General features: G+C 38.2%; 1 protein-coding gene across 2 annotated transcripts in view; it reads left to right on the top strand.

Annotated features, from left to right (window-relative positions):
* Positions 1 to 357: 357 nt before the first annotated feature.
* The window catches only part of ATP2A2 (ATPase, Ca++ transporting, cardiac muscle, slow twitch 2), a 59,939-nt gene continuing 43,434 nt past the window's right edge, over positions 358 to 16,862 (top strand). For both annotated transcript variants that reach the window (XR_314185.2, XM_005876257.2), the window contains exons 1-4: positions 358 to 463; positions 558 to 640; positions 10,004 to 10,108; positions 14,534 to 14,672. Coding sequence is in view for 1 of the 2 variants with exons in the window: in XM_005876257.2 (XP_005876319.1) it covers positions 373 to 463; positions 558 to 640; positions 10,004 to 10,108; positions 14,534 to 14,672 (418 nt within the window). In the remaining variant the exon portion in view is untranslated. The remainder of the gene's footprint in view (positions 464 to 557; positions 641 to 10,003; positions 10,109 to 14,533; positions 14,673 to 16,862) is intronic.

Raw genomic sequence — 16,862 nt, 5'->3', positions numbered from 1 at the left:
CCCCGCGGGGGAAGGACGAGCCTCCTGCCGCCGGGCTGAGCCCTGCGAGACATGTTCTCGCTCCGGCCGGCTTACGAGGCGTCGCTGTAGTGAGAATGCCCCGGCCGCGCTCGTCCTCCCCAGAGTCACACATCTGGCAGGAGCGATGACAGAGCTGAAATGACTCCTGGTTCAGGATTCCTGTTGAGGGGGGATGAGATTTTACGCTTTGGGGTAGACCTAAGGCCATTGGTTACAGCAAGTATTGCCTATTTTCCCGGGGTACCATTTTACTATGGTTTCCGTTGAAAATGGTTGAATGTACATATATCTAGGTACATCTTTCAAAAAGTGAGCATTTTGAGCAATTTCTTTTAAAAAGACAAGGCTAAAATGTGTTTGTTTTTTTTTCTGTTGTTCCTCCCCCCTCTTGAAACGTTGCTTGGCGAATTTCTACATTCTACAGAGTTACCGGCTGAAGAAGGTAAGTAACCTTAAAATGTTCTCGCCCCCACCCCCCCTTTGTGTGCTGATGTTAAGATGACATTTACAACAAATGTGATGTTTGTTTCTAACAGGGAAAACCTTGCTGGAACTTGTGATTGAGCAGTTTGAAGACTTACTAGTTAGAATTTTATTGCTGGCAGCATGTATATCTTTTGTAAGTATAAAGCAATTTATTGTCTCTCCAAAATGTTGAGAATAGTCCATAAATGAAAAACCAGGAAATAAATGATGTCTGTTGGGTGAGAAGATTATATTTGGAGGTTTAAGCAGTATCTTCATGAATTTTTTTTTTAACCCTCGGTATTTTCAAATTACAAGCAAAACATACGAAGCCATTTGTAAACAGAAAATAGATGCCTCCTGACAGTTACAGTGCAGTTAGAAATTATTCTCGAATGTGGCAGGGTCTTTTAAGTTCTTGTGACTTATCAGCTTTTAATATCAGAAAGTTCTTTATTGGAAGGCCTTTTGTGTTTGGGGTTCTTCCATTGTGTAAGGTCATACTGAGATGATGTGGGCTCTTTATAGTCTGTAAATAGAACTTACAAAAGGAATATACCAGTTGCTCTCCCGTCCTGGTAATGGCAAGGTGACAGTTGTTACTGACAGTGACAAGAATGATGACGGCAGTGATGGCACCACTGTTGACCAAATTTGGTCACTGACCTTTAGGGTGGCATATTTATCTAAATTGGACCCTTGTCTTGAGTGACTCCTAGGTTAAGAGAACAATGTTCAGTACAGTTGGTTCTAGATTTTAAAAGAAAAAAAAAAAACCATAGTGTTTTTTCTTGTTCTGCATGTGCTTGAGTCCTGTATGGTTGCTAAGAAACTGGCGAAATGCAAAGGACTACAGCAGAAGAAAGGTGATGGGGGTTGGTGAGGATATTTCTAGGTTATTAATATTTTTTTCTGTTCAGTAATAATTTTTTATTGCTTTTTTTTAATTGAACAGTGAACTTCTTGTTAGTTTTCCTAAAAATGGTCATGAATAGAACACAGATGTTCCTAATCCTAGCAGCATGAGATGCTTTTTGTCCTTAACTTATAGTATTTTGTTCTTACAAAAACTATGTTGGGAAGTCAAATTCACCCAGTCTTTGAAAAATTTACACGGCTTCAGGATTTCATTTTTGTATGTTTGTATGTATGCGAGCCCCAGAGATCTACCTTAGTCTTTATGACAACCATACAATAACGGGCTATTTTGAGAACTAAATAAAGAAAATAGTGGGCATTAATTTAGGTGAAGGGGAAAAATTGGAAAGAGAGGAAGGGAGAAACAGAAATATTGATGAGAGAGAATCATTGATTGGCTGCCTTCTGCATGTCCCCCACTGGGGATCAAGCCCACACCCGTGACCTGATTCATAGGTCCACGCTCAACCACTGAGCCATGCCAGCTGGGCTGAACTTTTTTTTGGAGTAATTCTGTGCACAAATTCTGCCATTGAGACTTTAATGATAATACATCATGCCACATTAACCAAGTGATGTGTAGCTATTAATCAGACCTCTTCTCAGTGGTTTTCACTAAATGAAATTAAGAGTGATATATCAAACCATTCAACATCCTGAGTTAATCATCCATATCTATTACATGCCCATTCTTAATTTAACCCTTGAAACTCCCCCTCCCCCAAGTGGTTGCTACTTTAACCAATTAAGATAAAAGAATAGATCTGTTTAGTTTTAATATATTGTCATGGGGCAAAAAAATTATATATTTGGGCTAGTGTAATATTTATATTTAAATTGGCTGGCTACATAATTCTGAGATAGGCTCAGCTTTGTTAGTGAAAATACTAGGGTTCAGTAAGGTCATCAGGCACCTCTTAGAAGTTAACTGGTGTATACAAGCCAGAGATAAAATAAATTTCTAATGAGTTATTCTGTATATATAACTTAAAGCACTGTTGTAACATCAGTGGCATTATTTCCAATAAGCAAGCTATTGACTATTTGGGTTGTATAGGATCTCTTGATTGGCCAATTTGAGTGACTATTAACATTTTTAATTAATGTGTGTGATGTTTGCTTTGAAGTAAGTAGTTTATAGTTTCTAGGCATTTTCAAATGGGTTTTTAAATAAATCCTTTAACTTTGTTGTAATGTAGGATGTTGGGTTTTTTAGCTTGTAGAGTTGTGTTTTGAAATTGAGATTTGAGTTACTTTTGGGTAACTACTTGGAGTTATTGCTCAGGAAATGGACTATGTTACATTTTTGTTTTGTGGGTTGCTACACAGAAAAGTAATGTGTTTAGAAAGTACTGTTACTTGCTTTGATTTGTTTGATTAAGAAATTGCAGATATAAAACCTGTTTGTTGATTTTCTTCAGGTGCAGTTGGCACTACTGCTACATCGAACTTGACCTTTTCATTCCACATTTCTTTATCACTCAAAAGAGCTTTGTGGTTGTCAGTTTATTTCTATTTAATGGGAAAAACTGGAAGAATATTTGTGTTCTTTTGGAGAAAGGAATAGGTAGTTCTATATATATGATAATCAGGTTTTACCCAAGTTAAGAAATATTAGGCTTTAGTGATTTATTTCAAATATCAAACTAGGTAGTAAACTGTTAACCATAGTTAATATTTTGCTGTGGCAGAAAGTAGGAAACTGTATTAATGTTTTACACTTGTAACCTGAAGAGATAGTTTAATCAGCTTCTAATTCATCAAAATAATTTATTTTAAAGGTTGCTTAGAGTGGAAGAAGTGAGTGATATATCTTCCATTGCATATGAAATAACATCAGAAATTCTGTAATTAAAAATAATTATTATTTTTTGATTGGAGAGAGAGGAACATTGGTTTGCCGTTCCACAGATTTATGTATTCTTGAATCTGTTGGACGGTGATAGTGCCATGAAGAAAAATTAAGTGGTGGGGGCAGTAGAATAAGGAAATATGGGGAGGGGTGTACAATTTTCAAATAGGGTGGTCAGGAGAGGTCTCTAAGAAGGTGATGTTTGAGAAATACTTGGAGGTGAGCATGAGAGCCATATATTTCTCATCTGTCTGAATCATAAAGTCCTCTATGGTAACACAATTTGTATAAGTTTTACTACCTTCCACCTCCATTTCCCCACCTCAGCTACTTAGATCAACCCCAAAATGCTAATAGAACTTTCTTAGGCCAAGGCACTTCTCAACTTTTCACTTACATTTCAGTAATTGTCTTTTCTTCCTACTGTTAGAAACATCAATGATGAGAGAGATCATTGATTGGCTACCTCCTGCAACACCCCACATTGGGGATCTAGCCTGCAACCTGGGCATGTACCCTGACTGGGAATTGAACTGTAACCTCCTGGTTCATAGGTCAGCACTCAAACACTGTGCCACAACAGCCACGCCAGCTGGGCTAAAGGGATTCTTAATTCCCTTTAGAGCCTAGATTGTTGCATTTGCTATAACTAATATGTATTTGGATGAGTTAGTGTTAGTAGCGTTTTCAAAATATGTGAGATCCTTATACTTTGGTTTTCTCCGAACTATATATAAGAAGTGTTTGAGCCCAGCCTGCATGGCTCTGTGGTTGAGCATTGACCTATGAACCTGGAGATGACAGTTTAATTCCCAGTCAAGGCACATGCCTGGGTTGCGGGCTCCATACCCAGTGTGGGGCGTTTTCTTTTAATTTCTTATTTTTAAAAAGGTAAAATGAGCAGTTTACTGGTTTAACATATTTAAAACCTTCTTTAAAATATGAAAGGTGAATATGTATGTATTTTTTTGCTGTTCTGAAGAAGATTATAGTCTCAAATCTGAAAAACATTGAGTGTTTTCAGAAGGTTTGTGTTGGCATTGAAAGAGAATGTAATCTAATTTATACGTTTTTTTAATCTTAAAATTCATTTTTAATTTTTTTAAACATAGGACTTCATGTAATTTAGGTAGATTTGGTAACTATTCACACAGCAAATTTGTTCTGAAGTACATTAAAGGGATTTTCCTTAGGAATTAAAAAAAATCTCTAGCTTTTAAGTCTTCAAGAAGATTTGAACAGTGTTGTTTTATTTTTTTTATTGATTTCAGAGAGGAAGGGAGAGGGAGAGAAACATCAATGATGAGAGAATCATTTGGCTCTTCTCTTGAGCAGCTGTTCTCAACCTGTGGGTCGCGACCCCTTTGGGGGTCGAACGACCCTTTCACAGGAGTCTCCTAAGACATTCGGAAAACACATATATAATTACATATTGTTTTTGTGATTAATTACTATGCTTTAATTATGTTCAATTTGTAACAATGAAAATACATCCTGCATATCAGATATTTACATTACGATTCATAACAGTAGGAAAATTACAGTTATGAAGTAGCAACGAAAATAATTTTATCGTTGGGGGTCACCACAACATGAGGAACTGTATTAAAGGGTCGAGGCATTAGGAAGGTTGAGAACCCCTGTCTTAGAGGTTATTGTGCTATACAAACATCAGTCTTACAGATAACAATTAAAAGATACCATCTTACCCTATTGAAGCAGTTTACATTGTAGATGAATGTTCATTAGCAAGTGGTTACTTTGAATAGGATTAACAAGTTTGAAATTGAACTTGCTGGATAATGTAAGCCCCAGAAGATGGGTAATGTTTCTGTATTTAAACAGTGCAAAGCAGGGGTCCTCAAACTACCGCCCGCGGGCCACATGCAAATACACATATTGTATTTGTTCCCGTTTTGTTTTTTACTTCAAAATAAGATGTGTGCAGTGTGCATAGGAATTTGTTCATAGTTTTTTTTTTTAAACTATAGTCCGGCCCTCCAACGGTCTGAGGGACAGTGAACTGGCCCCCTGTTTAAAAAGTTTGAGGACCCCTGGTGCAAAGCAAAGGGAACAAGAAACTCTTTATGCCTAAAATTATACTGCAGTAGCCTTTTCTTCCACTTTTCTTTGATGCTGTTGAAGTTGGTTATCTTTTTGCTCTTAATGTTTAAGTTCATACACTGCCACTTAAGAGTCTTACTAGTATACCTTAGAGATTGTATGAAGTTTTGTTAAATTTGTTAGTACATTTATTTAATAAATACATAGTGAGCATCAATGTGTATAAGAGATCTTTTAGGCCCCTGGGGATACAACAGTGAACAAAAGGCAATACAAACAGATAATTTTTTATGTTCAACCTATTCTCTCTCTTTTTTAAAATATATTTTTTATTGATTTCAGAGAGAAAGGGAGAGGTGAGTCTGGAAGTTTCTCGTCAACACCAATGAGGTCATCTATCACATGGGCCCTCCTACATTTCCCCAAAGAAGAGGCTAATCTGCATAATGAAACCCTTCTCGTTCTCTTCTCCCAAAAGGACATGTCTCAACCCCAAAATAACCCTTTCTTTTCTCTTGCTAATAGCTTCTTTGCCTCAACCTTCTTTTCTTTTTTAAAAAAATTTTTTATTGATTTCAGAGAGGAAGGGAGAAGGAGAGAGAGAGAGAGAGAGAGAGAGAGAGACATCAGTGAGAGAGAATCATTGATCGACTGCCTCCTGCATGCCCCCTACTGAGGATTGAGTCCGCAACCCAGGATGTGCCCTGACCTGGAGTAGAACTGTGACCTCCTGGTTCTTAGGTCAAGGCTCAACCACTGAGCCACACCAGCCGGGCCAATCTATTCTCAATAATTTCTGTAAACATTTTCCCCTCCCTCCTGTATAAATAAATAAATAAATAAATAGGTGTGTGTGTGTATATATATATTTTTTTTATATATTTATGAAATAACACTTTTTTCAATATATTTTTATTGATTTTTTTGTAGAGAGGAAGGGAGAGGGATAGAGAGTTAGAAACATCGATGAGAGAGAAACATCGATCAGCTGCCTCCTGCACACCCCCTACTGGGGGTGTGCCCACAACCAAGGTACATGCCCTTGACCAGAATCGAACCCGGGACCTTTCAGTCCGCAGGCCGACGCTCTATCCACTGAGCCAAACCGGTTAGGGCATAAATACATTTTTTATAACTTCTAGAAAATCATAATGAACTGGCTGTACTATTATGCTAATGAGGCATCTTGCATTTCAGTAACGTGTCACTCATCCAGTTTCTCCTTTTCTCTACCTTCTTCCTCATCTTATGGAGTCTTTTATTTGTCAACACCACTTACACAAGAGAGGTTTTCTTTTCAATAGAACAAAACCATGAAGGATTGTACAATGTGATTTGAACATGATAGACTGGATTGATTCTTACCAGTTAATGAAATACAGTTTATTTTCATTTTGGACTGTAGTATTTAATTCTTTGGGTTATTTGTGGTTTTAAAATAGGCATTTTTTAAAGTACTCAGGAAATTGTTGGTTGTCAATTTTTAATATCAGCACCATCCTTCTATCCTAAGAGATTTATTTGCTCACTAGTTTCTTATGAAGCAGTAATTAGTATATCTGCAGAACTTTTAAAGAACTATAAATGCCTGTGTTTCTTACACGTAAACATTTAAAGTGATATTGTGGAAGGAAAGACGACTACACTGTACAGGTTAGGATTATTATATTATTGATGAATACCACTTGTGCAAAGAAACTACATTTCTTGAAAAGTGGAGGTTTGCTCTCATCCATCACTGCTTGCCTTAGTCTTTTCCTTTCTCCAGCTGTTATGGGATATTGCTCTAAGTTTGTTCCTCTAGGCCTAGCTGCCAAGAGGGAAATTCATATCCGCTTTAACAAGGTGTGAAGCTTATCTTACAGTTGCTAATGCTTCACTGACCTTTTGGAAAGGTCCTAGTTACTCTTCAAGTTGAGCAGTTTTTCTCTCCCAAGAGCTAATTAAGTTTCTTATTTCTCATATACTATCCTTGGCAAATGTTTGGAAGGCTAGTATTAAAGCAGCTGTGATCTTGCATCTATCAAAATTTACAACTTCCTAGAGAAGATTTCACTTTGGCATTAGGCCTGGCTTTAACACCAGGAATGTCCTGTTGAAAGCTTACAGCAACATTTATAATTATTTTGGTTTTCTTCCTGCCCTGGTTCACTAGCTGTCAGTTGTGATTGACATCTACCTGGTCCTGGTGTCTACTGGGGTTTTTTTCCTGCCCTAATTGGTATTTCTTGTTAATTCGTCATTACCCTCTTTTACTTGGCAAAATTCATGTTGGCTCTTGCCTTTAGTCATCTTTCTGATAGCTATTTGTATAAAAGCTCACTTTAGAGTATTCCACTAAGTACATAGTCCAGTGGCTTTATTATTGCCCTAAATGATATCTGACAATATTACAAGTATCAAAAATGGCGCTTTTATTGCTTACTAAATCTTTTAAAGAAAAGATTTTGTGAAATATGGGAACATTTTAAGCAGTTTTAAAAAACAAAGGTAATCCTTAGCTACCAGATTGAATCATTAGATATGTTTAACATCTTTCCTGGATTGGCAGTTTTTCACAGAAATGTCTTGTTAAAATTTTAATATTATTTTTATTTTTTAAAATACATTTTTATTAATTTCAGAGAGGAAGGGAGAGGGAGAGAGAGAAAAATATCAATGATGAGAGAGAATCACTGATCAGCTGCCTCCTGCATGCTCCCTACTAGGGATCGAGCCCGCTTGTACCCTGATTGGGTATCGAACTGTGACCACCTGGTTCACAGGTTGATGATCAACACTGAGCCACACCACTGGCCAAAAATTTTAATAGTATTCATTGTGTTGGATTCTCTCTTAATCACCTTAGTGTTTCTCAACTATGAAGTATACCATGGCTCTCTTGTAGCTTTTGGACCTTAATAAAGTTATGGATGTGTTAGCAAGAAATTAATTCTCTTCTCATTTTTCTTGGCGCAGTGTTCTGTGTCCAGTTGTAATATTTTTAGACTTATGTCATTCCTGAAATGCTGTGCTGCTATACTAGATGTCATATGGAGGATAACCTTCAAAATATATTCCTGATTATGGGACAACCTTGCAATAATTCTGAGACAACCTTCAGTAATACCAATGGGAAAAAATTTGAGTCAGTGATCAAGTTATTTTTATTATGGATTTATGCCAAGGATATTATTTGATACTAGTGGCCTGGTGCATGGATTCGTGCACATTGAAAGGAAATTAATTAGAAGATTTGTGCAGTAATTATGTTACTACAAAAAATTACATGTCAAACTAGTATATATAATATAGTATTATAAAATTAAAATCTAAAATATTTTAATATTGCTATTGGCCCTTTCTCTATAATAGTAGTGCGCGAGTCAATGTTTATTTTATTTTTTAATATATTTTATTGATTTTTTTTACAGTCATTTGCCTTTACTTTAACAAAATTAAGAGTGTAAGTTTCCCTTCTGAATATCCTATATAATAAAAGTCTAGTATGCAATTTGTCCCCTTGCCCGGGAGTTCCATCTGGGAGTTTGACCAGGCGCAGGGCTGACCAGGGGAAGGGTGGGAAGCCCTGGCCAGCAGCCACTAGGGACCCTACTAGTGCACTAATATCATGCACTGGGCCTCTAGTCTATATAATCTATAATAATAAAAGCATAATATGCTAATTAGACCGGATGTCCTTCTGGATGTCCTTAAGGACGAAGCAGGGGCTGTAAGGGAAGCCCAGGTCCCAGGTGCCAGAGGGAAGCCAGTGCTGGCAGCCGGGGAAAGGAAGGCCTACTCTTGCACGAATTTTATGCATCGGGCCTCTAGTATATAATAAAAGCCTAAGCCCTAACTGGTTTGGCTCAGTGGATAGTGCGTTGGTCTGCGGACTGAAGGGTCCCAGGTTCGATTCCGGTCAAGGGCATGTACCTGGGTTGCAGGCACATCCCCAGTGGGAGGTGTGCAGGAAGCAGCTGATCGATGTTTCTTTCTCATCGATGTTTCTAACTCTATCCCTCTCCCGTACTCTATGAAAAATCAAAATATATTAAAAAATAAAAGCCTAAGCGTCCATTATGGCGGAACGACCAGAACGACTGGTTGCTATGATGCACCCTGACCATCGGGGCAGACACTCAATGCAGGAGCTGCCCCCTGGTGGTCAGTCCGAGCGCCGCTCAGCCAGAGCCAGGCTCATGGCTGGCGAGTGCAACGGCAGTGGTGGGAGCATCTCCTGCCTCCGCAGCAGCACTAAGGAGCAGCACGCAGGCAGGTGGTAAGGAGCAAGGGGTCCTGGACTGCAAGAGGACGCAGGCCGGGCTGAGGGGATCTTCCCTCCGCCCCCTTCTCCAATTCACGAATTTCATGCACCAGGCCTCTAGTATACATATAAAATGAATGGGTTTACTTTCCTAAGTGTTTTATTTGGGTTTTAAAACAATTATTACATGAAAAAATAAATTAGCTCTTAAGGGTATTGTTAAGAAGTTGTATGCTTTCGATTCTCAATAATTATTTTGAATAAGACATAAGCCATCTTTTATGTCATTACATTTCACCACTATTGGTTTCTAGGGATGAAAAGAGAGATTTTTGTGTGTTGTAATTCCATTAGTGCCAGCCACTTTTGTTATAAAGTGGCAATAAGCCTAAAAATACATTACAATTCTAACACATCACATATGATTTCTCTTTTAGGTTTTGGCTTGGTTTGAAGAAGGTGAAGAAACAATTACAGCCTTTGTAGAACCCTTTGTAATTTTACTTATATTAGTAGCCAATGCCATTGTGGGTGTCTGGCAGGTAAGCACAAAATCCTCCACTACTAAGTTTTAGTAATTTCTGTGACTTAATCTTTCTGTTATCCGTTTTTTCCTGATGTGTTGACTAAAAATACTTCCGAAATGTCTACATGTGTTTTCATTTGTTCATTAGTTTATTTAATGGCAAAATTTTAGATCTCTTGCGCATATATACTTTGCTCATGCTTATATGAATTGTTCATCCTTCATGATAGCATAGAGATAAGAACAATGGATGAGAGAAGCTACTTACAGAGAGGAAGGGAGAGGGAAAGAGAGTTAGAAACATCGATCGGCTGCCTCCTGCACACCCCCTTCTGGGGATGTGCCCACAACCAAGGTACATGCCCTTGACCGGAATTGAACCTGGGACCCTTCAGTGCACAGGCCGAGGCTCTATCCACTGAGCCAAACCGGTTAGGGCAAAAACCAGAAAATTTAAGAACCAGTATCTGTCTTTGTATTTCCTAGCTGCTTTCTGGGAAAAACTTGGGATCGAGCTTGCAATTGAGGTACATGCCCTTGTCTGGAATTGAACCTGGGCCCCTTCAGTCCGCAAGCTGACACTCTATCCACTGAGCTAGACTGGCTAGGGCAAATTGTTTAAATCTTAAATTGTTTTTCTTTCAGAGCATATTCCTGGCTGTTTTCAGCCAGTCACCCGAGCCTTTCTTAGTCACAGAATGGAAGCTAATTTTATTTCAGAAACAGAATGGGATTTCTTTCCCCCATCCCTCCACCCTCCCAACTCACATAAGTGTTCTTCTGCACATATCTAGTTTGAGGACTTTAACTTTTCTAGGACTGTTTGTTGATCTGTTTGATAGTTAATATATATATATTTTTAAGACTCTGAAACTAATACTTCAAATTTATTTTAAATATTGCTCTTTTAGGTTTTTGATGGATATAGTCATCCCTTTGAGGACTAAATAAAATAGTGCATCTGTTATTAAAGTGTGTAAACTTCTGCCCTAGCTGGTTTGGCTCAGTGGATAGAGCATAGGCTTGCAGACTGAAGAGTACCAGGTTTGATTCTGGCCAAGGGCATGTACCTCGGTTGCAGGCTCAATCCCCAGTCCTGGATGCATACAGGAGGCAACCAAATTGATGTGTTTCTCTCACCGATGTTTCAGTTTGTCTGCCTCTCTCCCCTCCACTCTGTCTAAAAATCAACAATAAAAAAGGGTAAACTTCTGATTTGTGTTAATAAACACAATGATCTTTATGTGTTGGGCTCATATAGAAAGATGGCCTACTTAGAAAATTTTAATTGTACTATATTCCTTACATTGTTTATATTTAAGTACAAATGAGCCTCTTGTGAATAATTTAGGCAAAAGAAACAATACACAGCATTAGATTGTCTTTCTCAAGCTAGTAGTATGTATTTTTAGTTAATTTATTCCAGTTATGTGGTAGATACTTTATGTACATTCCCATTTCATCCTTACAGTGATCCTGTAAGGCAGATGATACTCCCATTTGACAGATGTACCATTGAAGCTCATAGTGATTAAGTGACTTATCAAAGGCCATATAGGTAGCACAGTAGGTCCTTGGGTTACGTCGGAGATCCATTCCTACAGTGCGATGTAACTCGATTTTTGCCGTAAGTCGGAACCCACCTACATAAGCACCTACGTCACTCACATGGAGCACACACACAGCAGTAATGAAGCGAAACAGTAAAAAAAATTTAAAAGAAAGATAACAATTCCTGACCTTTACTTGTGGTAAATAAATAATAAACATAAAGCACATATGTACATACATTGAAATGATGGAACTTATTTTTTTATAAATAAGTGAGAGATGGCAACGTAACCATGAAACGACATACGTTGAGTCCGACGTAACCCAAGGTACATAGAGTATCTGAAATTTGAATCTGAGCTGATACGAATTCCAAAGTAAAATTTTATAGCAGTTTAAAAAAAGACTAACATTCTTATATCTTAATCCCATTTGCATAGTATACAGAATGGTATAGGCAATACTTGAGGGCTCTTACCTTCTGGAAGTAAGGAAAGTTATAATTACAGATATAATCCTATATAATAAAGAGCTAATATGTTAATTAGACCAGAAGGCAGAATGACCTTACGCATTGACCAGTGGGCGGGGGGCGGGGCCAAAGGGCCCCGAGGCAGCTGGGGCTGTGAGGGCTGAGCCCCTTGCACGCATTTCATGCATCAGGCCTCTAGTTATATATAGTTCTGTACTTTATCAGAGATGCATACATCAAAAAGTAAGACACATTAGCTTTCAGTGTTGTGTCATCTAAATTCTTAGGTTTAAGGATTTCCACAATAGAACATAATTCTTACAGTAAGGTAAAAAATAAGATTGCATAGGATTGAGCATAAATTCTATCCAAGTAAAGGTTAAATTGAAGAACTTGAAGTTGGAGGACCAAAATGTGAGGGAAAAGAAAAGAATCCTCTCCTTTGTCCATCCAACAACCTCAACTGGGCATGCACTTTATCAGCTTGCTCCTTAACTTTGAGTTACTTATTCTCCAAAAGGAAAGAAGACAAATTTGGCACACAAGGTTTTCTCTTTTATTTTTATTTTTTGCCCCTTAAAGGAACTTTCCTGTAGTTTCCCCACACACACATACACACACATGACTCCTTTTGATTCTACATCTTTCATCTAGAAATTGGGAAAGAAAAACTGTGACTAAGTCTTGATTGTGTTCATAAATAATATGGTAAATATGGTATGCAACTGGCAGTGCTATAATGAAATCCCAACCATTTATTGGCTTTTGCCACTAGAGAGAGATTCCTTAGAATTTGTGAGACATAACAATTTTATTAATTTATCATCTATGGAATTTACTATATGCCAAATCACAGTCTAAGCCAGGGGTGGGCAACCTTTTTGTGAGTGCGTGCCAAAACCAGCAAAATCTCTGACTCTGAATTCTTCTGCGTGTCAACCCTAATTTTTTGAGAACATGTTACGCCTACTTGATATCTCTTAAGGTGTACGTACGTGAAGAACCTTGAAGAAATAATAAAAGTCATTCGAGTGACAAAAACAGTATATCATGATGAAAAATACATTTATTTTTTAATGTATACATGTACACTGATAGTCCGACAGAAAACTTTATGACTCCGTTTGATATTATCAGTGGGACTTTTGCTGCTGCATCACTGATGACAGAGATTTTACATCAGGTTTATATTTCGTGACCTTCAGAAATATGCACGAGCTACTACTTTCATCCGTCAGGCTACTCCTATGACGAGACTTAACAAAATTCATCACTGAGAACAAAGATTCACAAGCATATGTGGATGAAAACATGAAGAGTAACGCTGTTGCAAAGTTTTTTAAACAGAAAAAATTTTCTGGAATGGCATTCCAAGTCCTCAGTAGTTCATTTTCGACACTATTGAAATTGCTCTTCCCCTCTCTCGTCAATCCATGTCTATGGTCTTTAAGATAACTTGTTATGTAAAATTATTTATTTATCTAAGATGCACCTACACTGAATTTATCTGAAAAATAAAGTCGATATTAAAAAAAATTGTGAGAGGGTTTTGCGTGCCAGCAAAAGTTACTGGCGTGCCATGTTTGGCACGCGTGCCAGGGGTTGTCCACTCCTGGTCTAAGCATTCTACATACAGCTTGTAAATCCACACAACCCTTAAAGTAGGCACTGTAAGTGTCCTGGCTTTGAAGGCAGTAAAACTGTGTGTTGTGTAAATTACCCACAACCGTGTAGCTCAAGCATGTCAAACTCGCGGCTGGCGGGCCGCATGCCTTGTTTAAATAAAAGGCCATACAGGCATGGCTGCGAGTTTGACATGCGTGTAGCTGTTAAGTGGAAAAGTCTGGAATGAACCTAGGCAGTCAAACCCCAGATCATCACCTTTCATGTGAGACAGGATTGATTTAAATGGTATAGGTGTGTGTGGCTGGAGGTGAGGTCTGTGTCTCAGCTGTGCTTAGGAACAGCAGAATCATTTTCTACATTATGATTTTATTCCCTTACCTTTAGGGGCTTATTTTTTCATCTTTTTAAAAGATATATTTTTATTGATCTCAGAGAGGAAAGGACAGGGAGAGAAAAACATTGATGAAAGAGAATCCTTGATCGGCTACCTCCTGTCCGCCCAACTCTGGGATTCGAGTCCACACCTCACTGATGGGGAATCAAACCGTGACTTCCTGGTTCACAGTTTGACTCTCAATCATTGAGCCATGCCCACTAGGCTCATCTTTAATACAAACTCATAAGGGCCTAGCATTTGTCACCTAAAATGTGAATTGTTAGTACAACTGTAGTTAATGTACTTCTCTTGTGTCTTTTAAGTTTAGAACTCTATAAAATTTGATTCTTTGGGTTAGAAATACTTGCAGTGGTAGGCATGTGTTCACTACTTTTATCTTGTTTTCTTTTTTACAGGAAAGAAATGCAGAAAATGCAATTGAAGCCCTTAAGGAGTATGAGCCTGAAATGGGTAAAGTGTATAGACAGGACAGAAAGAGTGTACAACGGATTAAAGCTAAAGACATAGTTCCTGGTGATATTGTAGAAATTGCTGGTGAGTTTGTTTTTTTGGTTTTTATTCTAGATTGTATATCTGAATGCATTCTTTTTCTCAATGCTCCTAGTTAAGTGTTTTAAAAATTATGTTCGTATGTATCGGTTTTAGCGCCATCCAAAAAAAAAGGTTTTCTATAAAATTTTGAAGTGTTTGGCACCACCCTTCATGTTATTGATATTTTTGAACAAGGTGTTTGAATTATTTGTGCTTATTACTTTTGATATATTGTAGCTCACTAGTGCTAGTGAGATAATGAACTTAATTTTGATTTGACAATTAGTGTTGCAGTTTGTTAGCATTCTAGTTAATGGCTACTAATTTTTTGTTTCTTGGCATAAATGTTGTCATACCTGCAAGTTGATAGTTCAGGGTAATTTCATGACTCTAAAAGTTCTTATTAAAAATACTTTTCCATTTCACTGAGCCAGGGTTCTTAGCCTGGGCTGTGAATCCACTGCAAGGCCAGAGCTCTCCACAGATCTCAGAGGAGTCTGTTTCCTCATTGCTCTAGATCAGCGGTCGCCAACCTTTCGGACCTCATGGACCACCAGTGGTCCGCAAACCACCAGTTGGCGACCGCTGCTCCAAAGGTTTCCTTACATCAGAGGTTGCCAATCACACCAATGGTCCACGCACCACCGGTTGGCGACCGCTGCTCTAGATCAGCGCCATGTTGTCAGACAACCCAGAATGCCCCTGGAACCAGTCAGAATAGTCTAGTCCAGCGGTCGGCAAACCACGGCTCACGAGCCACATGCGGCTCTTTGGCCCCTTGAGTGTGGCTCTTCCACAAAATACCACGTGCGGGTGCGCACGTACAGTGCGATTGAAACTTCGTGGCCCATGCGCAGAAGTCGGTTTTCGGCCTGGGTGAGTCTATTTTAAAGAAGTGGCGTTGGAAGAAGTGGGGTCGCTGAGGTCGACCCCTCAGATTGAGGACGTTTTTAGCAAAGGCCAGTTTAGGAGTACCCTAATTAAGTTAATAACAATGTACCTACCTATATAGTTTAAGTTTAAAAAATTTGGCTCTTAAAAGAAATTTCAATCGTTGTATTGTTGATATTTGGCTCTGTTGACTAATGAGTTTGCCAACCACTAGTCTAGTCTTTTTGTTGCAGTCATCACATTTGGATTATTCAAATCATCATGGTTTTTCACAACCTTCTGAGTTCAGAATACTTGTTACTTGGTTTCTTTTTGTGAATGGTCTCATAGTAACACTTTTACACTGATTGTGGGGAAGGTGTGCTTTGTCCTTATTGTCTTACTCATTTCAATGAATAATTCAACAAGCTGCATCTCAGTTGGCCCCGTGCTGTACAGTTTTGGTCTCTAAAAAGGAAATTGCCTTGTCATATTCTCTTACCTATAATTTTTGTCATTCTTATTCCAAAAAAAGAACAGTGTTGCCTGTATTCCAACATGTTGATTACTTAGGTTTGCATTGTGTATAAATGAATAAGTTGCAGTCTCAATGCCCCTTTACTCCTAAATATTTGAATGTTTATTATTATTTTTAAATTTTTAAAAAATTAATTTTGAGAGAGGGAGGAATGTGCAAGAGAAACATTGATCAGTTGCCTCCCACACCAGACCTATGCATGTGACTTCTTGGTGCTGGGGACAACCCTCAACCAACTGAGCCACACTGGCCAGGGCTTGAGTGTTTATTTTTTAAAATCAAGGGCATTCTCTAATGAGTCCAGTAAAATTGTCAAAGTCAGGAAATTGATAAAATACTATCATCTAATCTGCAGACCTTACTCAAATTTTACCATTTGTCACTGGATTCTCTACTATATGTGTGTGTGTGTGTGTGTGTATATATGTATTTGTATTGATTTCAGAGAGGAAGGGAGAGGGGGAGAGAGGTAGAAACATCAATGATGAGAGAGAATCATTGATCGACTGCCTCCTGCAGCCCGGGCATGTGCCTTGATCAGGAATCAAACCATGATCTCCTAGTTCATAGATCTACGCTCTATCACTGAGCCACGCTGGCTGGAGTCACAATGAATTTTTATTTTATTTTTTTTCGAATTAAAGAGTCACATTTATTGCAATCTGGGACTATGAGGGGCCATTCCCCAAATCTCATAGTAACAAGATGGTCGCAGCTCCAAGGTTATATAGGCAAAAAAATACAAAGGTATTGATTACATCCCAGGGTTTGGAATGAGGAACCTG

Source organism: Myotis brandtii, unplaced genomic scaffold, assembly GCF_000412655.1.
Source record: "Myotis brandtii unplaced genomic scaffold, ASM41265v1 scaffold482, whole genome shotgun sequence".
In the NCBI taxonomy this organism is placed as follows: domain Eukaryota; kingdom Metazoa; phylum Chordata; class Mammalia; order Chiroptera; family Vespertilionidae; genus Myotis; species Myotis brandtii.
The sequence above is the reverse complement of the archived record's forward strand: the minus strand, read 5'-3'. Positions and strand labels throughout refer to the sequence as shown.